The 19,135-nt window shown below is 37.0% G+C and overlaps 1 protein-coding gene across 1 annotated transcript in view; it reads right to left on the bottom strand.

Moving 5' to 3' along the window:
* Positions 1-438: 438 nt before the first annotated feature.
* The window catches only part of dlp (glypican dally-like), a 267,883-nt gene continuing 249,186 nt past the window's right edge, over positions 439-19,135 (bottom strand). The window contains exons 3-9 of the mRNA XM_085951360.1: positions 9,820-10,054; positions 9,222-9,378; positions 8,861-9,023; positions 7,918-8,565; positions 6,465-6,669; positions 4,698-4,900; positions 439-1,999 (exon numbers count right to left, since the gene is read on the bottom strand). Coding sequence (XP_085807486.1) covers positions 1,530-1,999; positions 4,698-4,900; positions 6,465-6,669; positions 7,918-8,565; positions 8,861-9,023; positions 9,222-9,378; positions 9,820-10,054 — 2,081 coding nt within the window. The 3' untranslated portion in view covers positions 439-1,529. The remainder of the gene's footprint in view (positions 2,000-4,697; positions 4,901-6,464; positions 6,670-7,917; positions 8,566-8,860; positions 9,024-9,221; positions 9,379-9,819; positions 10,055-19,135) is intronic.

Here is a 19,135-nt window from a genome sequence, read left to right as displayed (position 1 = left end):
ACCGCACTGCATCGACACCCGCATGAGTCAATGAACATTTTCTACATGCCCTCACATGTCACAATGGCATTTTTTTGTTTTTAGTAGCTGGCACTATGTTTTTTCTATAAGAATGTTGTCTATTATCTATGGGTTTGCGGGTTGGGTTCTGTTCAAAATATTATTGAATTTACAGAGACTCGTTACTAGGTTACTCCATCATTGAATTTACAGAGATCGTGACACCAAACTAAAACTAAATCTGTCACCGTGACAACGTGACAGTACACGACATGCATCTCAATATAATCACAACTTAACTGGCAGTGAAATCACACCATAAGTTATCGTGGATTATATCACAGGCCCCGGACATACGTCGTCATGCGGAATGGAGATGACACGTCATAGAAAAAATTTTAGTCTTAATTGATTTTATTGCTGATATGCTCAATTTTTGTATGGAAAATTCAGTCTAGATTCAATGAATGTATTTTCAATTATCTATATAATATATGGAAAAAAGAATTATTTTAATGTTGCCTAATTATTCTTGCAATTGCCAGATAGTTGAGGGTATATTATTATCGAAATATGTACAATGACGGTCATAATAATGTACCCATTTATTATATAACAAAATTAAATTAAGTATCACATTTGGTACATAATTTAATTATGAAGATATTATATTTTTCAAATCTGTCATCACTTTCTGAATAACTATTAGAACATACAGTGAAACAAATTATTACATTGGGTTTTTAATGGGTTCACACTTATCACCGCGACTGTACATAAAAAAAATAACTGTTATCTACCTCCGGCAAATCGAATTCATCCGAAAACTGTCATTCTACCGTAACTGTAGTAATTATACAGTTAACAGCATTAATTCCTTTATTAATAATACACTATCTACGGTTGTCTACGAAATTCGTCATAACAACACACATCTCTACACAATATTCTATTAAAATTAGTTTTAATATTATCCATTGTCACTAGTTTTATATCATATTATTATAATTGATCACAATTCACAAAGAGTCATTTACGACTATACCCGATCGGCACACAGTTTCAATAACAGGGGACATATTATTAAAAACCTTCCCATATTTTTGAATCAATAACCCCTGGTACATATTATTCCCATCAGTCATTATTCAATATATAGGACGGTGTCACACAGAAAGGACACATCTCACAAAAGAAAAAAATCGAGGCAATAATCTTTAAGGTTCCTTTTCCATATTGAGATTTTTTAAGACATTATTTTTATTTATAGTAAGCTGACCTACTCCAGATATTTTTTTTAAAAAACTGGTTTTGGAAAGAGTTGAGCAAATGGTTTGCACCCAATTCTAAAAATATTATTATATTATTTTTTAACCTTGCAAGATATGTAATATTTAATTTTGTGACAAAATGTGGGATAGTACCTTTCTGGATAACGCTGTCCATTCAGTCTATTGGTGCACCGAAACAAGCAATCAGTCCTTCAATTCATTGTCCGTCACTATTTACACGAAAAACACGTTAACATTTTACGCAATCTCCGAAATAATTCCACCGAACCACACGCAGACGATCGGGAACAGATACGTAATCAATGCGCGGCGCAATGACATCTTTGGATTCTGTTCAGAGCCGGCAGACGTAGACTCTTTGATTACCGTCGAGTCGATGCTATTATGGTCCAAATGGACATCGATTTCGTCTCTGTCCAAATCATCTGGCACCGCAGGAGCCAACACGTCTGAATTTGTCTTGATAACAATCGGATTGCGGAATCTTTCTTCCTCTTCATCCGTCTCCGTGTCTCCGATGTCTTGGTCGGGTTGCTTGGAGGGGAATTTGGGGGATTCTGGGATGGACGGATGTCCTGAGCCTTCAGTGTCGTCGTCTCCTTCCTGATCGGGCGGACCTCCCGGTTCTAAGTGATCATATTCGTCGTCTGTGGATGCACCATCTCCACTGCCTGATCCTGAGCCGAAATACAATGGTGCGCTTTCCTCTGGAAAAGTAATATATTTAGTCAGTATTTTAAAACATTAGCAATATAATATTATAGATTACAGTAATTCCAATGATTATTAAAACATTCACAGATGATCTCTTGGACACATAGTAGCATAGCAGTCAAGTATTACAAACATAATCAGTTAGTATAATTAGCATAATTAGTATAAACCAGGGGGGGCAAACTGCGGCCCGCCGGGTATTTTTTTGCGGCCCGCCATCATTAATTGTACTTTTGATTACGAATAACTTTTTTATAATTTTTTAAAAAATATTGACAATAGATTAAAATTTGAAGAATTTGTTATTTTGTAAATGTTTTATCTCAGTACGTCTTCCTTGCCTCTCGTCTCACACTATGTAACCACTATTTTCTACGTTGAACATCGATTTCAATAGATATTGATAGTGTTCCGACAGAGCTACAACTTGAGATTATTGATCTGCAGTGTGACACTGATTTAAGAGAATTGCATTGTCGTGAAGAAATCTCCAAATTTTACAATGCCCTTAATTCAGACAAATTCGACCAACTTAAAGATTATGCAAGAAAAATGTTCGTTATTTTTGGATCAACCTATATAATGTGAACAAACATTTTCGATCATGAACCACAATAAAAATTCTTTACGATCAAATATCTCCGATGCCCATTTACAAGCAGTTTTGAGAATATCAACTACAAAATAAACCCCTGAATTTTAAAAAAATGTTCAAAAATGTACAACAGTTTCATTCTTTTCATTATTTTTTTTGTAATGTTTATTTTTCGTGATAATAAATAGTGTATATCTAAAAATGGTATTTTACTTGCGGCCCGCCGCTCATTTTGAATTCTTGAATTTGGCCCTCCATCCAAAAAGTTTGCCCCCCCCTGGTATAAACTAATGTATTGTTTAGATCAGGAATATTTTTTTATTTACATTGTTAGTGGTCCAGATTGACTTTTTAAATTTCATATAATTGTCATAGATACTGTTAGGCATCCTATCAATTCTATGGATTAAAAATCAAAATGGCCAAAGATCAGGGGTTCACAAAGTGTGTCCCGCTGCTACCATAAATATGTAGTTTGAATTAATAGATTTGCAAGATAACATGGAAGCAAAATCATCTTATCGTGATAAGAATTTTATTGAATTCAACAAAGGACTTTCACTTGAGATATATCCAAATATGCTCATCAAATGGGTTCTTTATTTGGAAGTACCGATATTTGTGAAAAAACATTTTCTACAATGAGCATAAATCAAACTTTAGAACAAAATTAACAGACAAGACATTTTATACCCCATTGATACGTGCATGGATTTACTGCTGACAGTACGTATTATCGCGGCGTTAACAAGAAAATGCACTTGTAAAGTATAAAGATTGTATGCATGAATCAAAAAGTTCGGAAGCTTCTGAATTTTCACACGACAGTTGGGAGTTGTTCAATATCTGTGCCTGCGCAGTAGAACAATAGTGGTGAACCTGCCAATAGTAAAACAACCTACACCAACTCATTTTGAGGTTCACCGATTCACGAGTTACCAAATAGTACTATAAAATGACAGCAACGCATCTCGTTTACTCTTGAAGAATGAGATTGGTGAGACATTCAACGCACTTTTACATATAAACAGTTATTATCGCGGAAGTTTAAAATACACACTATTGCTGAAAGTAAATCCATGCATGTGTACTAGAGGTGAGTTGGAAATACTGTCACCAGTTTGTGTACTCAAGTTTCGGATGAAACTACCCATACTCAGTATTTGTGGCCCAATAAACTTATTCCAAAAAACTTGTGATGATATCATCCCGAGTCGCTGTTCTGTGCACTTGCCAGTTGGTAGACTTTCAACACTATTGACATTAAATGCGCACAAAGGAAATAGCACTTGAATATAGGTATATTTTAATTTATTAGTCTATTGCGTTCGAATGTATGAATAATAATAGATCATAAATTTTGTGTCGCACCACAGTGGTGAGATGACGCACAGGCTTAGGCTTGTTATTACCCCTCAAAACATTGTTAAAATTTAAAAAAATCACTGTTATTAATTTTTGTTAATAATAATATTGTAACCTAACAGATAAACAACTCATAAATTTAAAATTTTATAATAAATGGGACTTTTCAACAAGCGGAGCGCAACGTATTTTTAGCGATTATATTGAAGCCGATACACAGTCTGAGTTCCCTGAGCCGATACGTATTTTAAAATACTAATAATATGGAGTTGGTTTTAGTTTCAGTTGAGTATGAAACTTTTGTCGCATACGCACGCCAAACGATCTATATAGTATTCTAAATACTAGTAAGTATTTTGGAACAAGTTTATATACTAGGTATTTTTTTATGCTGGTAGTAAGTATACTTAGTCTCCAAAATCGACCAGTTTTCCCATCTCTAATGTGTACAGGTATTATAACATTAAAGTCAATATTTTGGCAGGTAGCTATCTGCCGAGTGGAAAGATACAAGACGACGAGAAAAGAAGTTTCAGGAGTACACATCATCAAGTTATTAGGTAATGGTATATTATCATAAAAGCAGAGGGTATCAGAGTGATGGTTTATCTTTTCAAAATGCTGTAGAAAGAATCCAAACCTGAATCCAAACACGCATTTAAAAAATAGCATGTAAATTTAAGACCACTGCTACTCTGTTTTGTGTACAGTTATAAGAATAGTATTGTTACCTTCAACGGTCCACTCTACATCCTGTCCGTTGTACGCATTCTTCAGCTTGTTGGTGATGGATCGAAGAGCGAATTGTTGCGCGGTCACCAGGCCGGCCGCGGGTGGTTCACTCGAATTGATGGAAGTCTCAATAGCCCCGCCGCGGAGTTCTGGATTCGTGGCCAAGGCTGCCGTGCCTTCACCGGCTAGCGCAGGAAGGTACCTAGAAATTAAAATAGTTTAAGTATGAAGAATGAAGGTTTAGTACCGGATTAGATTGCGTGTGCTACAGGAAAGCAGAACACGCCTGAGTCATTTAGAAATAGACATGATTCTGGCAACTAAACATCTGCAATTTACAACTGACCGCCCATTGCATGATGTTATGTTCATTTTTAACATAACTTTGATACCGCTGGCAACCCCGATTATTATCGATGGTCACGTTAAAAGAGTGTATGCGATTAGACAGATGTCGCTATTAGAATTTCCGGCAGCAACGTCAGGTTACGTGGTGTGAGAGAAGCAACACGGCTTTTTGATTTTGTCTGCCGCTCAGAACAGTCGGGCCCCACGTTGGGCACCAATAATATGATGGTGATAAAATGTATCATTATCCTACTCAAAAAGTTCGCCATCACCAGGAGCAGACTTAATCTGTTAGGGATCCTATTCACAGCACCTATTGGAATCTTCCTGTACCAATCCACCGCCGGATGTAGGCCTCTTCAAGAAAATTCCATTTCTCTCGGTCCTGTGAGTTGTCATACCGCATACTTAACTATTCCATTGTTCAAGTGGCCTTTAGCTCTATAAGATGTTTTTTTAACTCTTGGGTATTATGTAGGTACCGGATTTGCCCAGCAATTTTATTGTCTCCATCGAGCTGTCTGCTTTATTTATTTAAAAATATTTAAAAATACAGTACTTAACTTAAGTTGTAAAAATGGTGCAGTTTTTTGAAATTTGACATTCTTTGTGGGGATGTCAGGGAGTTATAAAACTATTAGCGTTGCTACATCAAATTAAGTAGGTTTTTTTAATGATTTTAAAAATTAAATATTTATGACCTACTCAGAACGGTTACATGTAAATTGTACGTATTACAATTCACAGTAGCACAGTTCGCCGTGAGCTGTCTTATCGGAAAGAGATGTCCGCATATTACGCAGTTTTCTGTATTTCTAATTTAATTACATACCTATTTTCAACTGTCTTTCCCTTGTATTTCAGTACTTTTCATTACGTATTTTGTAAGTATTTTAGGTAAAAGTTGGTTTACAGGAAGCCAGGCGGGAACCGTGCCAATTTTCATAGTCGATTTTGGCAAAATTCATGAATTCAAAAATTAAAACCTAACCTAACCTAACAAATAATCCAGTATTATCGGCTATTTCTAAAATTTGTTTGCTTCTGGCTTCCTGTAAACCGACAAGAACCATGTTTTATTTAGACATGAATTTTATCTCAGTACTATATTATCGAAAGAGGTAGGACTGTCTTTAATATATGACCAAATTATATTTCCAATACAACAATTCACGGTGAAGTGTGATACGGCGAACTGCATACGTACAAGTTTCCGTACATGACTCAGATCACCGATAAATCTGCTGGTATACCTATGATACAAAAATTTACGTGGACCAGTATCACCTATCAAACAGGCGTTTTCAACTGATTAGCGTCTGAATAAATACTATAATATTATCCTTATCCTTCCATCAAGAATTAGCTATAAGCAGAAAGAATTTAAAATGAAAAAAAATAATAGAATCATGACATACTTATCGACGTGTGTACCATTCCAGCAGTTATCCTCGACCTTTGGTCCATCGGCGACCTGCGCCCCTGTGCAGAAGGTAGTCGGCAACCTCGCCCATGTGTGCCTGGTCTCGCGCACCTTCAACCGGAAGTCTCTAACCATCTTTTCCATGAGGGGAATCTCTCCGTTGCCATTCGCATTGCCTTCCGATATTGTGTAGTCGGTAACTGTTGAAATGGCAGAAATTTAGTAATAAAACAAAATAATTACACACAAGACATTCGACGTGACCCCAACATTATCTTAAGTCAGAATAGCCATTTCAGAACGTCCCAGAAATGTATCAATTAAAAAATAATTTGGAAAAATATTGGTGCCGGGCGGGACACTAAATTTATTTTTTTATTTTTCGAATTATTTTATAATGTAAATAATGTATAATGAAGAATGCTACATTCTTAAATCTTGTGAATTATTCATTGAATAAAAAATAGTGATATATTTCATAACCGGTTAAGTACCATTGAATGAATGCGACATGGATATACCGTCTCTGTTCTGGCAGAACACACTAACTGGAGAATACTAGTTTTGAGTAATTTGACTTTGAAGTTGTTAAAATGTTTGAAATAATGGTCGATCATGTGAGTTTATTAAGTAATCGTAAAAAGGATGACTTTAAAATAAAGACGTTTATTTATTAAGAAGGTTTCCAATAAGGAACATTTTGGTACTAACTCAATATGTAATTTTTTCGAATTAGTGTTTTCTGCCAGAACAGTGACAATACGATCTATATGAATTTAGTGGACTTTAACAGGTCGGCGGTAAATATTATATTCATCAGGCTGTTGCCAAAGTTGGTAAGTCGATAATTTAGGTAAGTTTTTAAAGTTAAAAACGGATTATGTGCCTATATATAAATATGCTAGAAAGAAAAATTCAAGGTCATCCGATAAAATACAGAACATGCACATAAAGCACAACGAAATTAGCATTACGCCCATAGAGGACATGTCAAGCTTCAAATTGTAATTACTTCATAACATGATTTTGAGACTTACCAACTTTTGGCGTAGTAGAAAAAACAAAAAGATAATAAATGCTTAATTTTATTAGACAACAATGCTGTGTCGATTCTGTGTGCATCAGTGCATTAAGTTACATGTGTTTTGTTAACTAGTTTGTTGTTTGCCGCAGGTGAAAAATTTGTCATCTTCACGGAATCTACATTATTTACATTACCTACTTAATTAGTCATTGACATGGTAATTTTTTAATGCTTCGACGATAATAAAATGTACATCATGTACTACATGGTGAAATTAATAAAATCACTGACTAATGATTGCCTCATTTGCTAACTGCTACAAAAATTGCACTCCCATGTTAAATATGTTTTCACCGGTTTTCGTGAACTGTCACGGAACTTGGTCGGGAAACACTGATCTATAGTAATATCATGTTACACTTACATTCAACCTTCTTCTTCTTTCCACCCTGCTTCTTTCTGCCGCGTTTCCTCCCACCTCCCCGTTGCTCCTCTTCGAAATTATAAGACTCAAACTCGATCTCCTTGGAATTCTTTCCTGGATCCGGATCCGCTTCCCTTCGTACCCTAAGACTGGAATCAACCGTGCTCATAATCGGCCCAGATACTGCTGCTCCTTCCCCGTGACCCAAATAATTATCACCTTCCATTCTCATGTTAATCGAACTCGTCGACTTAAGATCTAATTTAGTCGTAGAATCCTCTTGTAGCAAATTTATCCTTGAGTTACCGCGAGATAATAAAAATGGATTTTTCTTCAATAAGCTTTCGAAAGATGTTTCTGTTTCGAAGTCGTCATGGTTCTCTTTCTTATTCGGTCTAAGACCACTTTCGGAATGGTCGTTTCTTAAATCTGCGCTTCTGGTTTGTCGAGGGTGGGCGAAATAGGTGGTGTCTGGCGGTTTCTGTCCCAACACAGGTTTGCCGCACTCGGTAAAGATCCAGGTGGACAGTTCCTGGGAACGTTCTTGGAAGTTCATGATCGCTTCGGAGATTTTGATGTCCAGCGGCTCCACGACATTGGCAATATTGAACGGACCGATGAGGCGGTCGGAAACTTTGTCCATTGCATCTGAAATTATACAAAATAAAAAAAATCAACAATTGTTCTAATTACACCACCATACAATGTGTCCTCACCTATTATAAATTTAATTACACGTGAGAGTACTGTCACCAATACGACAGCATGTTCTTCAAATATGATTAACACAATCACTGCTGACCTTTTAATTACCATTTAATTATCACATTTAAATAACATGTTAATTATATCTAATGGCCAACAACTCCAAACGCGCCATTCGCGGTGTCAGCACTAAATGAGTTAAGCGTATTAATAAGAGGTATGTGAACACAGTGCTTACCAACGAACGCATCCCAGTCAAGAGATAAGTCGGCATGCTGAGGAAGGCAAGCTCTGGCTACGTTGAGGCAGAGCCTTGGGCAAGCCTTCTCCGTTCGGCCGGTGCAAGCGCCGCACCATCTAGACCTCATGATGGGACCAGCACAGGAGTCTGGCACTCGAATCTGGAAAGTCAATAAAATAAATATTATTAACGAACATGGAAATCCTTAAAAATTTACTTGCTAGACGGAGTGAACAGGTTGAGAATCACAAGCCTAGATCCAATTCCAATAATTCATAATGCCGTGTCTCCTGAGATATCACACAATTTGTATCCAGTATAAGTCATAGACTAACAATCATAATATGTGGGTACTTACATTTGCCATATTTCTTGCTACATCGGCTGAAGCAGCCAGCGCCCTGGTGAAACTCCTCGTGGCGACGAATGACCTCTTCACCTGTGACGCGAGTTTGGTCGGCACGTCTCCGAAAGGTTGGAGTTGTTTCATGTGCTCACTGACACACACCATGTATCTATGGGAATGAAATAAATAAATTTAGTAAAATAATATAATTTTTGATGACCACAGAAATCTATGAGCGCGATGCAGAACCATACTTAGGTGAATAAATCCCTAAGATATGTGCCTAACTTTAAGGGGCCGATTTCAACAACCTAAGTTCAGTAAGAAAAACATATATATTATAATTAATATTAGAACAAAACACCTAAGTGAAGAAGAGAAAGAACATGTGACGTGTTTTTCTTGTTAGAACGTTAGTTAACGGTTCTGCATAGCGCTTTATATAAATAAGATTTATGTTTCTGATTCAGCTAGGACTCATTCAAATAATTGCCAACGACAGATACGGCACAGGAGTGCGTGTAAAGACGGATTAGTTTTGAAGACTTGCATGGACTTTGGGGGTGAACCTTTCAAAATTTAGGATTATATGAAATAAAATAATACTAACTTGTCATCGAAGTGGTACTGCGAATTGAGCACAGCGAACATCTTCTGGTAGAGCAGTTCGAAGAATCCGTCCATGGACTTGACAGGATCGACTCCACCCTTCTCGTAGTACCTCTCCAGTTCGGTGAACAGCCCTGAGAAGAGGTGGGCATGCTTCTCGTATATAAGGCCATACGTGCGAGTGAACATGGAGTGGAACTCCTTGCGCGACTCGGCCAAGAGCTGGTGGAAGGCCTCTGTAAAACAAAAAGGAGAATATTCAATTATTGTATACATACACGCTACAATCATTGAAATCAATATGAAGGTATTTATAATAAAAGTATGGTAACTTAAGCATACGTAAACATCATAATATCGTCACTGTTCTGGCAGAAGACACTAATTCGAAAAAATGGCATATTGAGTTAGTTATACCAAAATGTTCCTTATTTAAAACTTTACCGTCTGGAAACCTTTTTAATAAATAAACAGTCTTTATTTTAAAGTCATCATTTTTACGATTACTTAATAAACTCACATGATAGACCATTTCAAACATTTTAACATCTTCAAAGTCAAATTACTCAAAACTAGTATTCTCCAGTTAGTGTGTTCTGCCAGAACAGAGACGATATAATGGGCCTTGTAACAAGCTTTTTTTTACCAGTAATGACTGTTAGCCATTTGCTTAACTTGTTGGGTCCTTGTTTTAAATCGAAACACACATTGAAAAAACAACACATGATTTTGAGTCAACCACTCCTCTGACCTACGTCAGAGAAGGCTCAATATACCTACCTAGTTTTAACTCCATACGAATACCTACTATAGTCTATACATTAGAATAGTGCTAAAGATCCCCGTGGCTTAATATTTTTTAAGACAAGGTGGTATGAAAAAGTTTGGGAAATATACTTTTATCGAATTTATAGTAACCTATATCAACAGAAAATTTGACATTATAGTAATTAGTCGATATCAAACCTTTCAATCAAGCAGTTCAAAAAATAATCTCTCAATAACTAGTCGTTACTCACATAAGTACTGTTTGTCCGAGAATGACGTAACACTGTTTAATACTAAATTCAAATAGATAACTAAATTAATATTATCATTAAAAACAGTTATGTCTTTCCACATATTAAAAATTAAACTTAGTGGTAACAGCTAAAAATGGCGACTACTTAAATTTAAGGCCTTAAATGCTTTAATGAATAAACAACCACAAAGTCAGAAAAAATATCAAATGTAAATACGAGTACTATGTAGACTCAGATGCAGGTACATTTATGTTAGAAACTCAGCTTGTTTATAATTTACCAAGTCGTGGTTCTATTGAAGGCAATGTCACACATATAGGTACAGTGGTACCCATGGGCCCCACAACGTGAAGAGGGCCCCCAGGCTAGGATCTGTGGCGGGCCCCCTTAAAGGTAGTGTGACGCTCTACAGTAGCATTTTCCAAATGGTGTACGCGGTAGAATTAATGTGTATAGATAGTGTTTTATTGTATATTTTAATACATCCATTTGAATTATGGAGATGTCGAGTATTGATACACAATTAAAAATTGTATCGTACAACCATATAACTTTAAATAATAATATTTTTGAAGGAAAATAGCAGGCGACTTTTTTAGTATTAAAGCAAATTTGTGATGTGTGTTTATCTCACTTATCTGGGCTCCCAAGGCTAGAGCTCTGTCAGCCCCCCCTTTGTGGGGGCCATGGTGGTACATTATGCGATTCGCAGTTGTATTGGCAGTGTGTGCCACATTGCTAACAAACAATACAACTACAACTGCAAGTCGCTTTTGCCGTACACCAATGGTGCCACTGTAGAATGATTTACCAATAATTGATAATGAACAGTTTAGTAGAACTGCAATAGAAGTAATAATTTACCGATTGGTGGATCCGGACCGCCCCCAATAATTAATAAAATGTACCCATGTTGCGAAATCATCATTAAACTAACTGCTAAAATAAATAATGGACCGCTTTCTTCATACTGTCACTGTACAGGCCAATTGGCGTAACCCTCACTTTTCATCGAAGTGAGATTTTGATGGCAATGGACTTACTAGGGATTCCAATCCCGGGACCCCGGGATCCCGAGCTATTTTCGATACCTATGAATCCCGGGATTGATAAACATAATCCCGAAACTTTCGGGATTGATTTTTTTATCAATTTTTATGGAAAATAAAATAAAAACGAAAATATAATAGAAAAAATACTTTTAATAACAAATAACTACATTAGAAATAAACTGAGTTTGAATGAAGTTTGATTTATACCAATGTGTAAGTTGCCGATTCATTTTATTTTTTCACATAAATTAATATAAAAAAGAGAAAGATTGGAAAAAACAATGCTTAGCACTATGAACAGAGTAATTCCACCATGATCTCATACGTTTTACGGCAGTTTCATATTTGGCTGACTAATTAGATTTATGAAGCGGAAAGGCCATAAGTACACCATGATTTGCTTCACTATTTTAAATCTCGCTAACCCATTCATTAAGACTTTAGGTACTATCAGAAACAGCAATCTCATATTAAATTCACATTATTATTTATATTACAATATTATTTACTTCATTAAACTTATGTATTTCCAAGATAGAACGTATACATTACTAACAATAAATGTCTTAAATAGTATAAATTATACTAGATTTATTTTTGACCGATTTTATCAATGTTATTTGTAAATACAAAATTTTTATATTAACAATGGAAAAAAATGCCAATCCCGGGATTGTCAAATTGTAATCCCGAAATCCCGGGATCAAAATTTTGGCTCGGGATTGGATTCCCTAGGACTTACAATATATACCTAACAAACATATCAAAATACATAATTCAAAACTATTTTTTAAGCCTTTTGTAACTTGACGAAAAATATTCCATCCAAATGATGTAACCCCTAAACGTAAGCCGCTGGTGTGTCAATAAAAGAAAATTCTCAATTTGTAATAAAATAACGTATATAAAACAATAAATAAATATTATATAAAATAATAAGTAAATCCAATGCCCACAGTTTTTATCACTTCCTGAACAATTTGATATTTGAGGGTTACGCCAATTGGCCTGTACAGTGACGATACTATATTAAGATTTCAGCATGTACGATTGCCCCGCCGCACCGGGGGCGCTTGGGAGCCGCTGTTCTAACCAGGGCCACCCACAGCCCACAAGAGCATCGCTGTAATTAGCGGCTTGGTGGCGCGCGGCAGATGTGCCCGACATTCGATTAGAGACTGCGTTATCAATCATCGTCTCGAGTCTCGAGTCTCGACTCCAGGCCAATACGTCAGGGTGACAGGGATGCAGTGACGTTACGGATACGAGGAAAGGGGATTTGCGGCCTAGTAACTAATTAATACAAAGTGACATCGCATTTTCGGTCACAATGTGTCATTTGTACGGAATAAAATTGGACGAAAGCATCAGGCCGATTCAAAAATGGCAGACCGAATGTAATTTTCACAGATCAATACTATATTATTGAGTTATTCACAACCATAGTGAACCAAGTCTATTCTGGTTATTATAACATAATATTTGAGTATTTCTAATTCTGTTTCGATTCTGAAGTGTTATGTTGAGTACATTTACAGTACCCGAAAGACCTCCAAGGTAGAATGCAAGAACTCGCGGGTGTCAGTCAAACGATCGGTCTAAAGATAAATGTCTCAAAGACAAAAGTGATGAGGAACTGTTTTTCGGACCCTGCGATTATCTGTATTTATGGCACCCAACTCGAGCAAGTCAGCAGCTACGTCTATCTCGGACAGCAGGTGTCCATAGACGGAAGCATGCACGATGAAATTGCTCGAAGAACAAAGCTGGGATGGAGTGCTTTCGGACGTCTGAATAGTATCTTCAAGAGTGACCTACCATTATGTCTTAAGCGTAGGGTGTTCAACTAATGTGTGCTACCCGTGCTCACGTATGACTGCGAGACGTGGACCCTCAACACGAGAGATGTCCAAAGGCTAAGAGTCACACAGCGAGGCATGGAGAGGTGTATGTTGGGCATCACGCGAAAGAACCGTAAGAGAAACGAATGGGTTAGGAAGCAGACAAGAGTACGCGATGTAATAGACGTTGCCAAACAGCTGAAATGGAGATGGGCGGGGCACATTACTGGCCGAAAGGACGGCCGCTGGACAAATGCCGTCATCCAGTGGTACCAAAGGGGCATGAAACGGCCACAGGGCCGCCCTAAAAGCCGCTGGATTGACGAATTGGTAAAGTTCGGCGGAAATACGTGGCAGCGAACGACACAGGACCGAGAGAGTTGGAGAAAGCTTGGGGAGGCCTTCATCCAGCAGTGGATTAACCCCGGCTGATGATGATATAAGGGAATTCATACCCTTACAGAATAAGAAATACTCAAATATTATGTTTGATCCTAGCTTACTCAAAAAAAACCAGAATGGACTTGATTCACTATGCTTGTGAAACACTCTTATGTAATCGTTAAGGGGTCGATATTTCCAATCTTCCTATGCGGCAGGGGCGAAGGGCGGAGGTAGGCTGCTAGGATCCGACATAAATATGCACATTAAACTTTGTCAGTGATACTCATTTGTTTTCATTTAACTAAGAATACAAACTGCAGACGGTGGTTATAGTTTTTAAAAATCAATTAAACCCTGCCTTAACCACAGCATAATAGTTTAGATATAATGTGGGCGATCGACAAACATAGTGCACTATTTTGTTTTATTAAGGCTATACTTCAGTTGAGGCATGGTCTAAAAATATCGTGGCTAGGCGATGCGCGGATTGTGCAAACGACGCGTGCCGAACGAAATATAATTTGTCATAAAAATCCAACATGCGTACATTTAATGTTATGATTATTGTTATATTACTAATAATAATAGTATATTCACTGACATGTTTTCTTTTTTAAGTACATACGTAAAGTTTTTTAGTCATCTTTACACGATTTAAGAATATTTTCATCCGACGCCATGACAAAACAAATCGACGTGCGGACACGTCGACTGTCAGTATCCGATTGGCGACTATGTAGTGAGAAATTTCGTCGCACCTACTGTTGAAAATTATTTGCCGTTTCACTGAAGTACGCTCTTAAGAATATGTACCTACATAATAATGTGTTAGTTAGTTTTTTTAGGTTTTTTATGGTGTTATATATGTAAGACATTTTTAATGACATATTGCGAAAATGCCATTTTTGTTTCCAGAGCCCTTAATAGTATTGGAATGCTTACGGTTATTAAAATATTCGCAACGCGAAAAGACTTAGTTCAACATGACAAAGAAGTCCCGTCTTCTGGCGAATACTTCATAACATTGGTCATGGTTATTATTTTTTTATTATTTAAAAATTTGGCAAAGCCCCTTCCCAATCCACCCCTGTTGTACAGGGCCGTGCCGTAAATTATTTTTACGCCAAGTTTAAAATATAAATGTTTAAAATAAGCAAAGTTATTCCTTTTGACGGCGACATCAAAAACAAACGAACTAGCGCCCGGCTTACTTGCGAAAGCTTCCAACTAAGATTGTCCCCGCTGATTACACAAGAACAGCTGACTGCTTTGATCTGACGGAACAAAAGCCGGGTGACTTTTGAAACAAGAATGAAAGACCCAATTAAGCACCTACTCACTAAGCTAAACAAACTTTACTCTTGAATATATTTCGGAGAAAATTTCGGCCCATTTTAAATTTGAATACAGGCCAGACAATCTGTCACATTTATAATTTCTATGAAAAGATGAATTATGTATTAATCTTCAACTGGAGCCGGCTGAAAAGCCGTACTCTTTGGGAAACTTTGCCCAACCCTTTATTTTTTTTTCGTTAGCTCTACAATCCGTTATGAATCATGGGCGCCTCACGAAAAGGTTTCTTGGCTATATACCCTCAGTTGAGGCACGGACTAAAAAGATCGTGGCTAGGGCTTTGCGCGGATTGCGGGTGCAAATGACGCATGCCAAACGAAATATAATTTGTCATATAAATCCAAAATGCGTCCATTTAATGTTCTGTTTATTGTTCTATTAGTAACAATAATAATATATTCATACACATGTTATCTTTTTAAAATAAATGGGTAACGTTTTTAGTCATCTTTACACGATTTAAGAATTAATACCCCCGTTAAAAAAAAAAAAATCTTTCTTAACTTTCTTCTTTCTTCGGTGCATGGTTGGTAGCATCAGCCCCGTGCGGCTTCGTCTCGGGACGGAATGAGCACTTAAAATCACTTCTATCAGACACGTTTAAAGCGTCATAGAAAGCGGCTGTGCATATATGACGCGTGGTGGTGGGAACTTTAACGTATGTTCTATTAGTAACAATATTAATATATTCATTGACATGTTTTCTTTTTCAAGTAAATGGGTAACGTTTTTAGTCATCTTTACACGATTTAAAAATTCCGAATAAGATTTAAGAAGACCCCCGTCGCCATCACGAAAACATCAAATTGACATGTTCCCAGCTCGACGTTCTCTCTCCGAATGCCAGCGAGTCCAAAATTTCGACGCGCCTATAGTTGAAAATTATTTGCCGTTTCACTGATGTATCGTCTTAACAAATTTAGATATCAGTCACTTGCTCAACATATTCGTGTCCGGAAACTTGTACGTATGCAATTCGCAGTATCACACTTCACCGTGAGATGTTGTATCGAAAATATATGGCCGTATATTAAAAACCGTCCAACCTCTTCGGGTCGTATAGTACTGACATAAATTAATTTATGTGTAAATAAAACACGGTTCTTGTCGGTTTTAACCAAATTGATATGAAAATAGCCGCTATACTGGATTATTTGGGTTAGGTTTTCATTCTTAAATTCATAAATTTTGCCAAAATTAGCTATAACGTTCATAATAAAATTGAAGACCGTGTAGTACCTATACAGTCATCTCTTTCCGATAGAAAGCTCACGGCGAACTGTGCCACAGTGAAATGTTTTACGTACAACTTATATATAACCCAACGTATTAGGTCCATGCTCTTCCCTATAATATTCATTGAAAAACAACGTGCGAATTTGCCAGACTCGGGATTCGAACCCGAGACCCACGACTTCGCAAGCGGCACACACTCGGCCATTGCGTGCGCTCTTTAATTACACACCTAAATACGAGAATAATAATTCGTAACATTTCTACTTATAAATCAAATAATTTTGGATACATATAAATAAAAGTTAGTCCAATGTTTCTTACAATGCTTGCCTAGAAATCGAATATTTATTAAATGCATCAGTATATTATTACTATTATTATAAAATTGTCGTAATTATGTATGACTCCTTTAGCATTTTCGTCAATATGCGTGGGCGCGATACTCGAGAGATGCAGGTTCGATTCCTGCAGGGTGTCTCCCTTTTTTCAAAAAGATTTTTTTTATTGGTTTTAATATATTTTCGAGAAGTGTTTTCAAACTTATGTATGTTCAATATTATTATATCTTTATCGTGTATATATGTGTACTTTTACGAAACCGTGGGTGATCGGTAGTAACAAATAAATGTAGGCGTAATGCTTAAAATGTAAAGCGTAAAATTCTGGTGTTTACATTTTTTTACGACTCAATGTAAACGTTAAAACAATCGCTTATTATCGAGCCTTCACCACAAATACCTACTATTGTAAAATGGAATTCTGCAAAGTAAATGATATCTCAAGTAATAACGGAGAGATAAATACGGAGTGGAGGGGTCCACTTCGACAAAATATAAATTATTGATTTGTTTGATCCCAGCAATGTTTCGTGTAGGTACTTACATACCCTGTACCGAGACACTCCGCTCTTTGACTCTAGCTATGAACACCTGGCCTGTGAGGTATTACGACTTATCGCAACCAAAAGTGGTTATCGAATGCGCGTGGCCTATCGGTTATAATTATTAGGATCATCAGTGTCCATATGTATCGTCCGCGTTGTCTTGTCTTGTAGACATGCCGTGTCAGAATATTAAAGCACAGATTCAATGCCCCTGATCAACATTTGGAAGACTGTTCGCGGCCCTTAGGCATAAAGCCCACCAAAAAAGCGTTCGGAGCGCTCACTACTGAGTAGGCCCCCTCCCACCCGCGCATTACCCTTCACCTATGTAATAAGGGGCTCAAGGAGCACAAAATAATTATTATTATCAGCGTCTCTCATAACAAAGCAATAAAAATATTATTAAATTTCTCGGAGCTTGTAATTAATATCGGACACGCAATGACTAAACAAAGAGTTCACTGTTCTTAAATAATGGCTTCTCGCCCGTCTATCGACGACGCTTCGGGGAGCGTGATTTTGCTTGCCGCGTTCAATGAATGGATTACGTTGTATTTTCGTTAATTCGTATCGCTGAGAAGCCAAAAACGGTGACTCACGGGGCAGGCGGGCACAATGCGTCGTCAAATCCAGTGTGCGCTGGCGTATTTGATTACGTTGTATTTTCGATGATTCACATATAAAATGCGCGAGCGCCCCGCAAGCCTGCTTTAGTGGATTTTATGCCTTAGTCATGAGATCCAAATGAAGAATAGGTATATAGAATATAGTATTATTCCATTTGCCAAAATAATTTGTATTTTTTTCAATCCTGGGGTTTTTTGGACCTGAACCCCTCCACCCCCGCCTCGTGCGCGTGGCTTGTATAATTATTACTTGTATAATTGACTCTCACCGAGTCTCACCACCATCACTTACCCGACTTACCGTATTACTTGGGTTTGAGATAATAATACGTAAGATACTCCGGACGAATGTTCTATAATATATACTATACATATATGTAGATACGTATGTAATATAATACAATAATAGCATGCACAGTGTGTAGCATTTGCCAATACTTTGGCCTAGATTCATCCCTTACTTCCGGGGTTCCCCTGCAGTCGGGCTCTAGCCGGAAATCCATTTCAAATATAGACCGGAAGCTGACGCTTTGTCTCATATCATAAGCCGGCCTGATTGGACGCGGCGTCACGTTTTACCCTAAAAGCGGGATGATTCCGGATTAGGGCAGAACAGGTGCCGCGAGGAATTGATGGCATGTGCCATTTCGGGGAGGAAATGTATGTAAGTGTTTTGCATTTTATGTTTTGACAGCAGTCGAAAACGCTTACTCAAAATATCAAATATAAAAGATGAATATAATTTAAGTTTGTAATTGAATCAATTAATGATATGTACACATTATTTTTTGCCAACTGCGCTGTTTCTTAGTGTAGTCTAGTCTTACTGTTTTACTTTTAATGCAGGGATTAACATTATCTATATTTTATTCAACGAATAATTCACAAGATTTAAGAATATATCATTCTGATTATTG

Source organism: Rhyacophila brunnea, unplaced genomic scaffold (genome assembly GCF_057557595.1).
Source record: "Rhyacophila brunnea isolate RB1 unplaced genomic scaffold, BYU_Rbru_1.0 scaffold_24, whole genome shotgun sequence".
Classification (NCBI taxonomy): domain Eukaryota; kingdom Metazoa; phylum Arthropoda; class Insecta; order Trichoptera; family Rhyacophilidae; genus Rhyacophila; species Rhyacophila brunnea.
The sequence above is the reverse complement of the archived record's forward strand: the minus strand, read 5'-3'. Positions and strand labels throughout refer to the sequence as shown.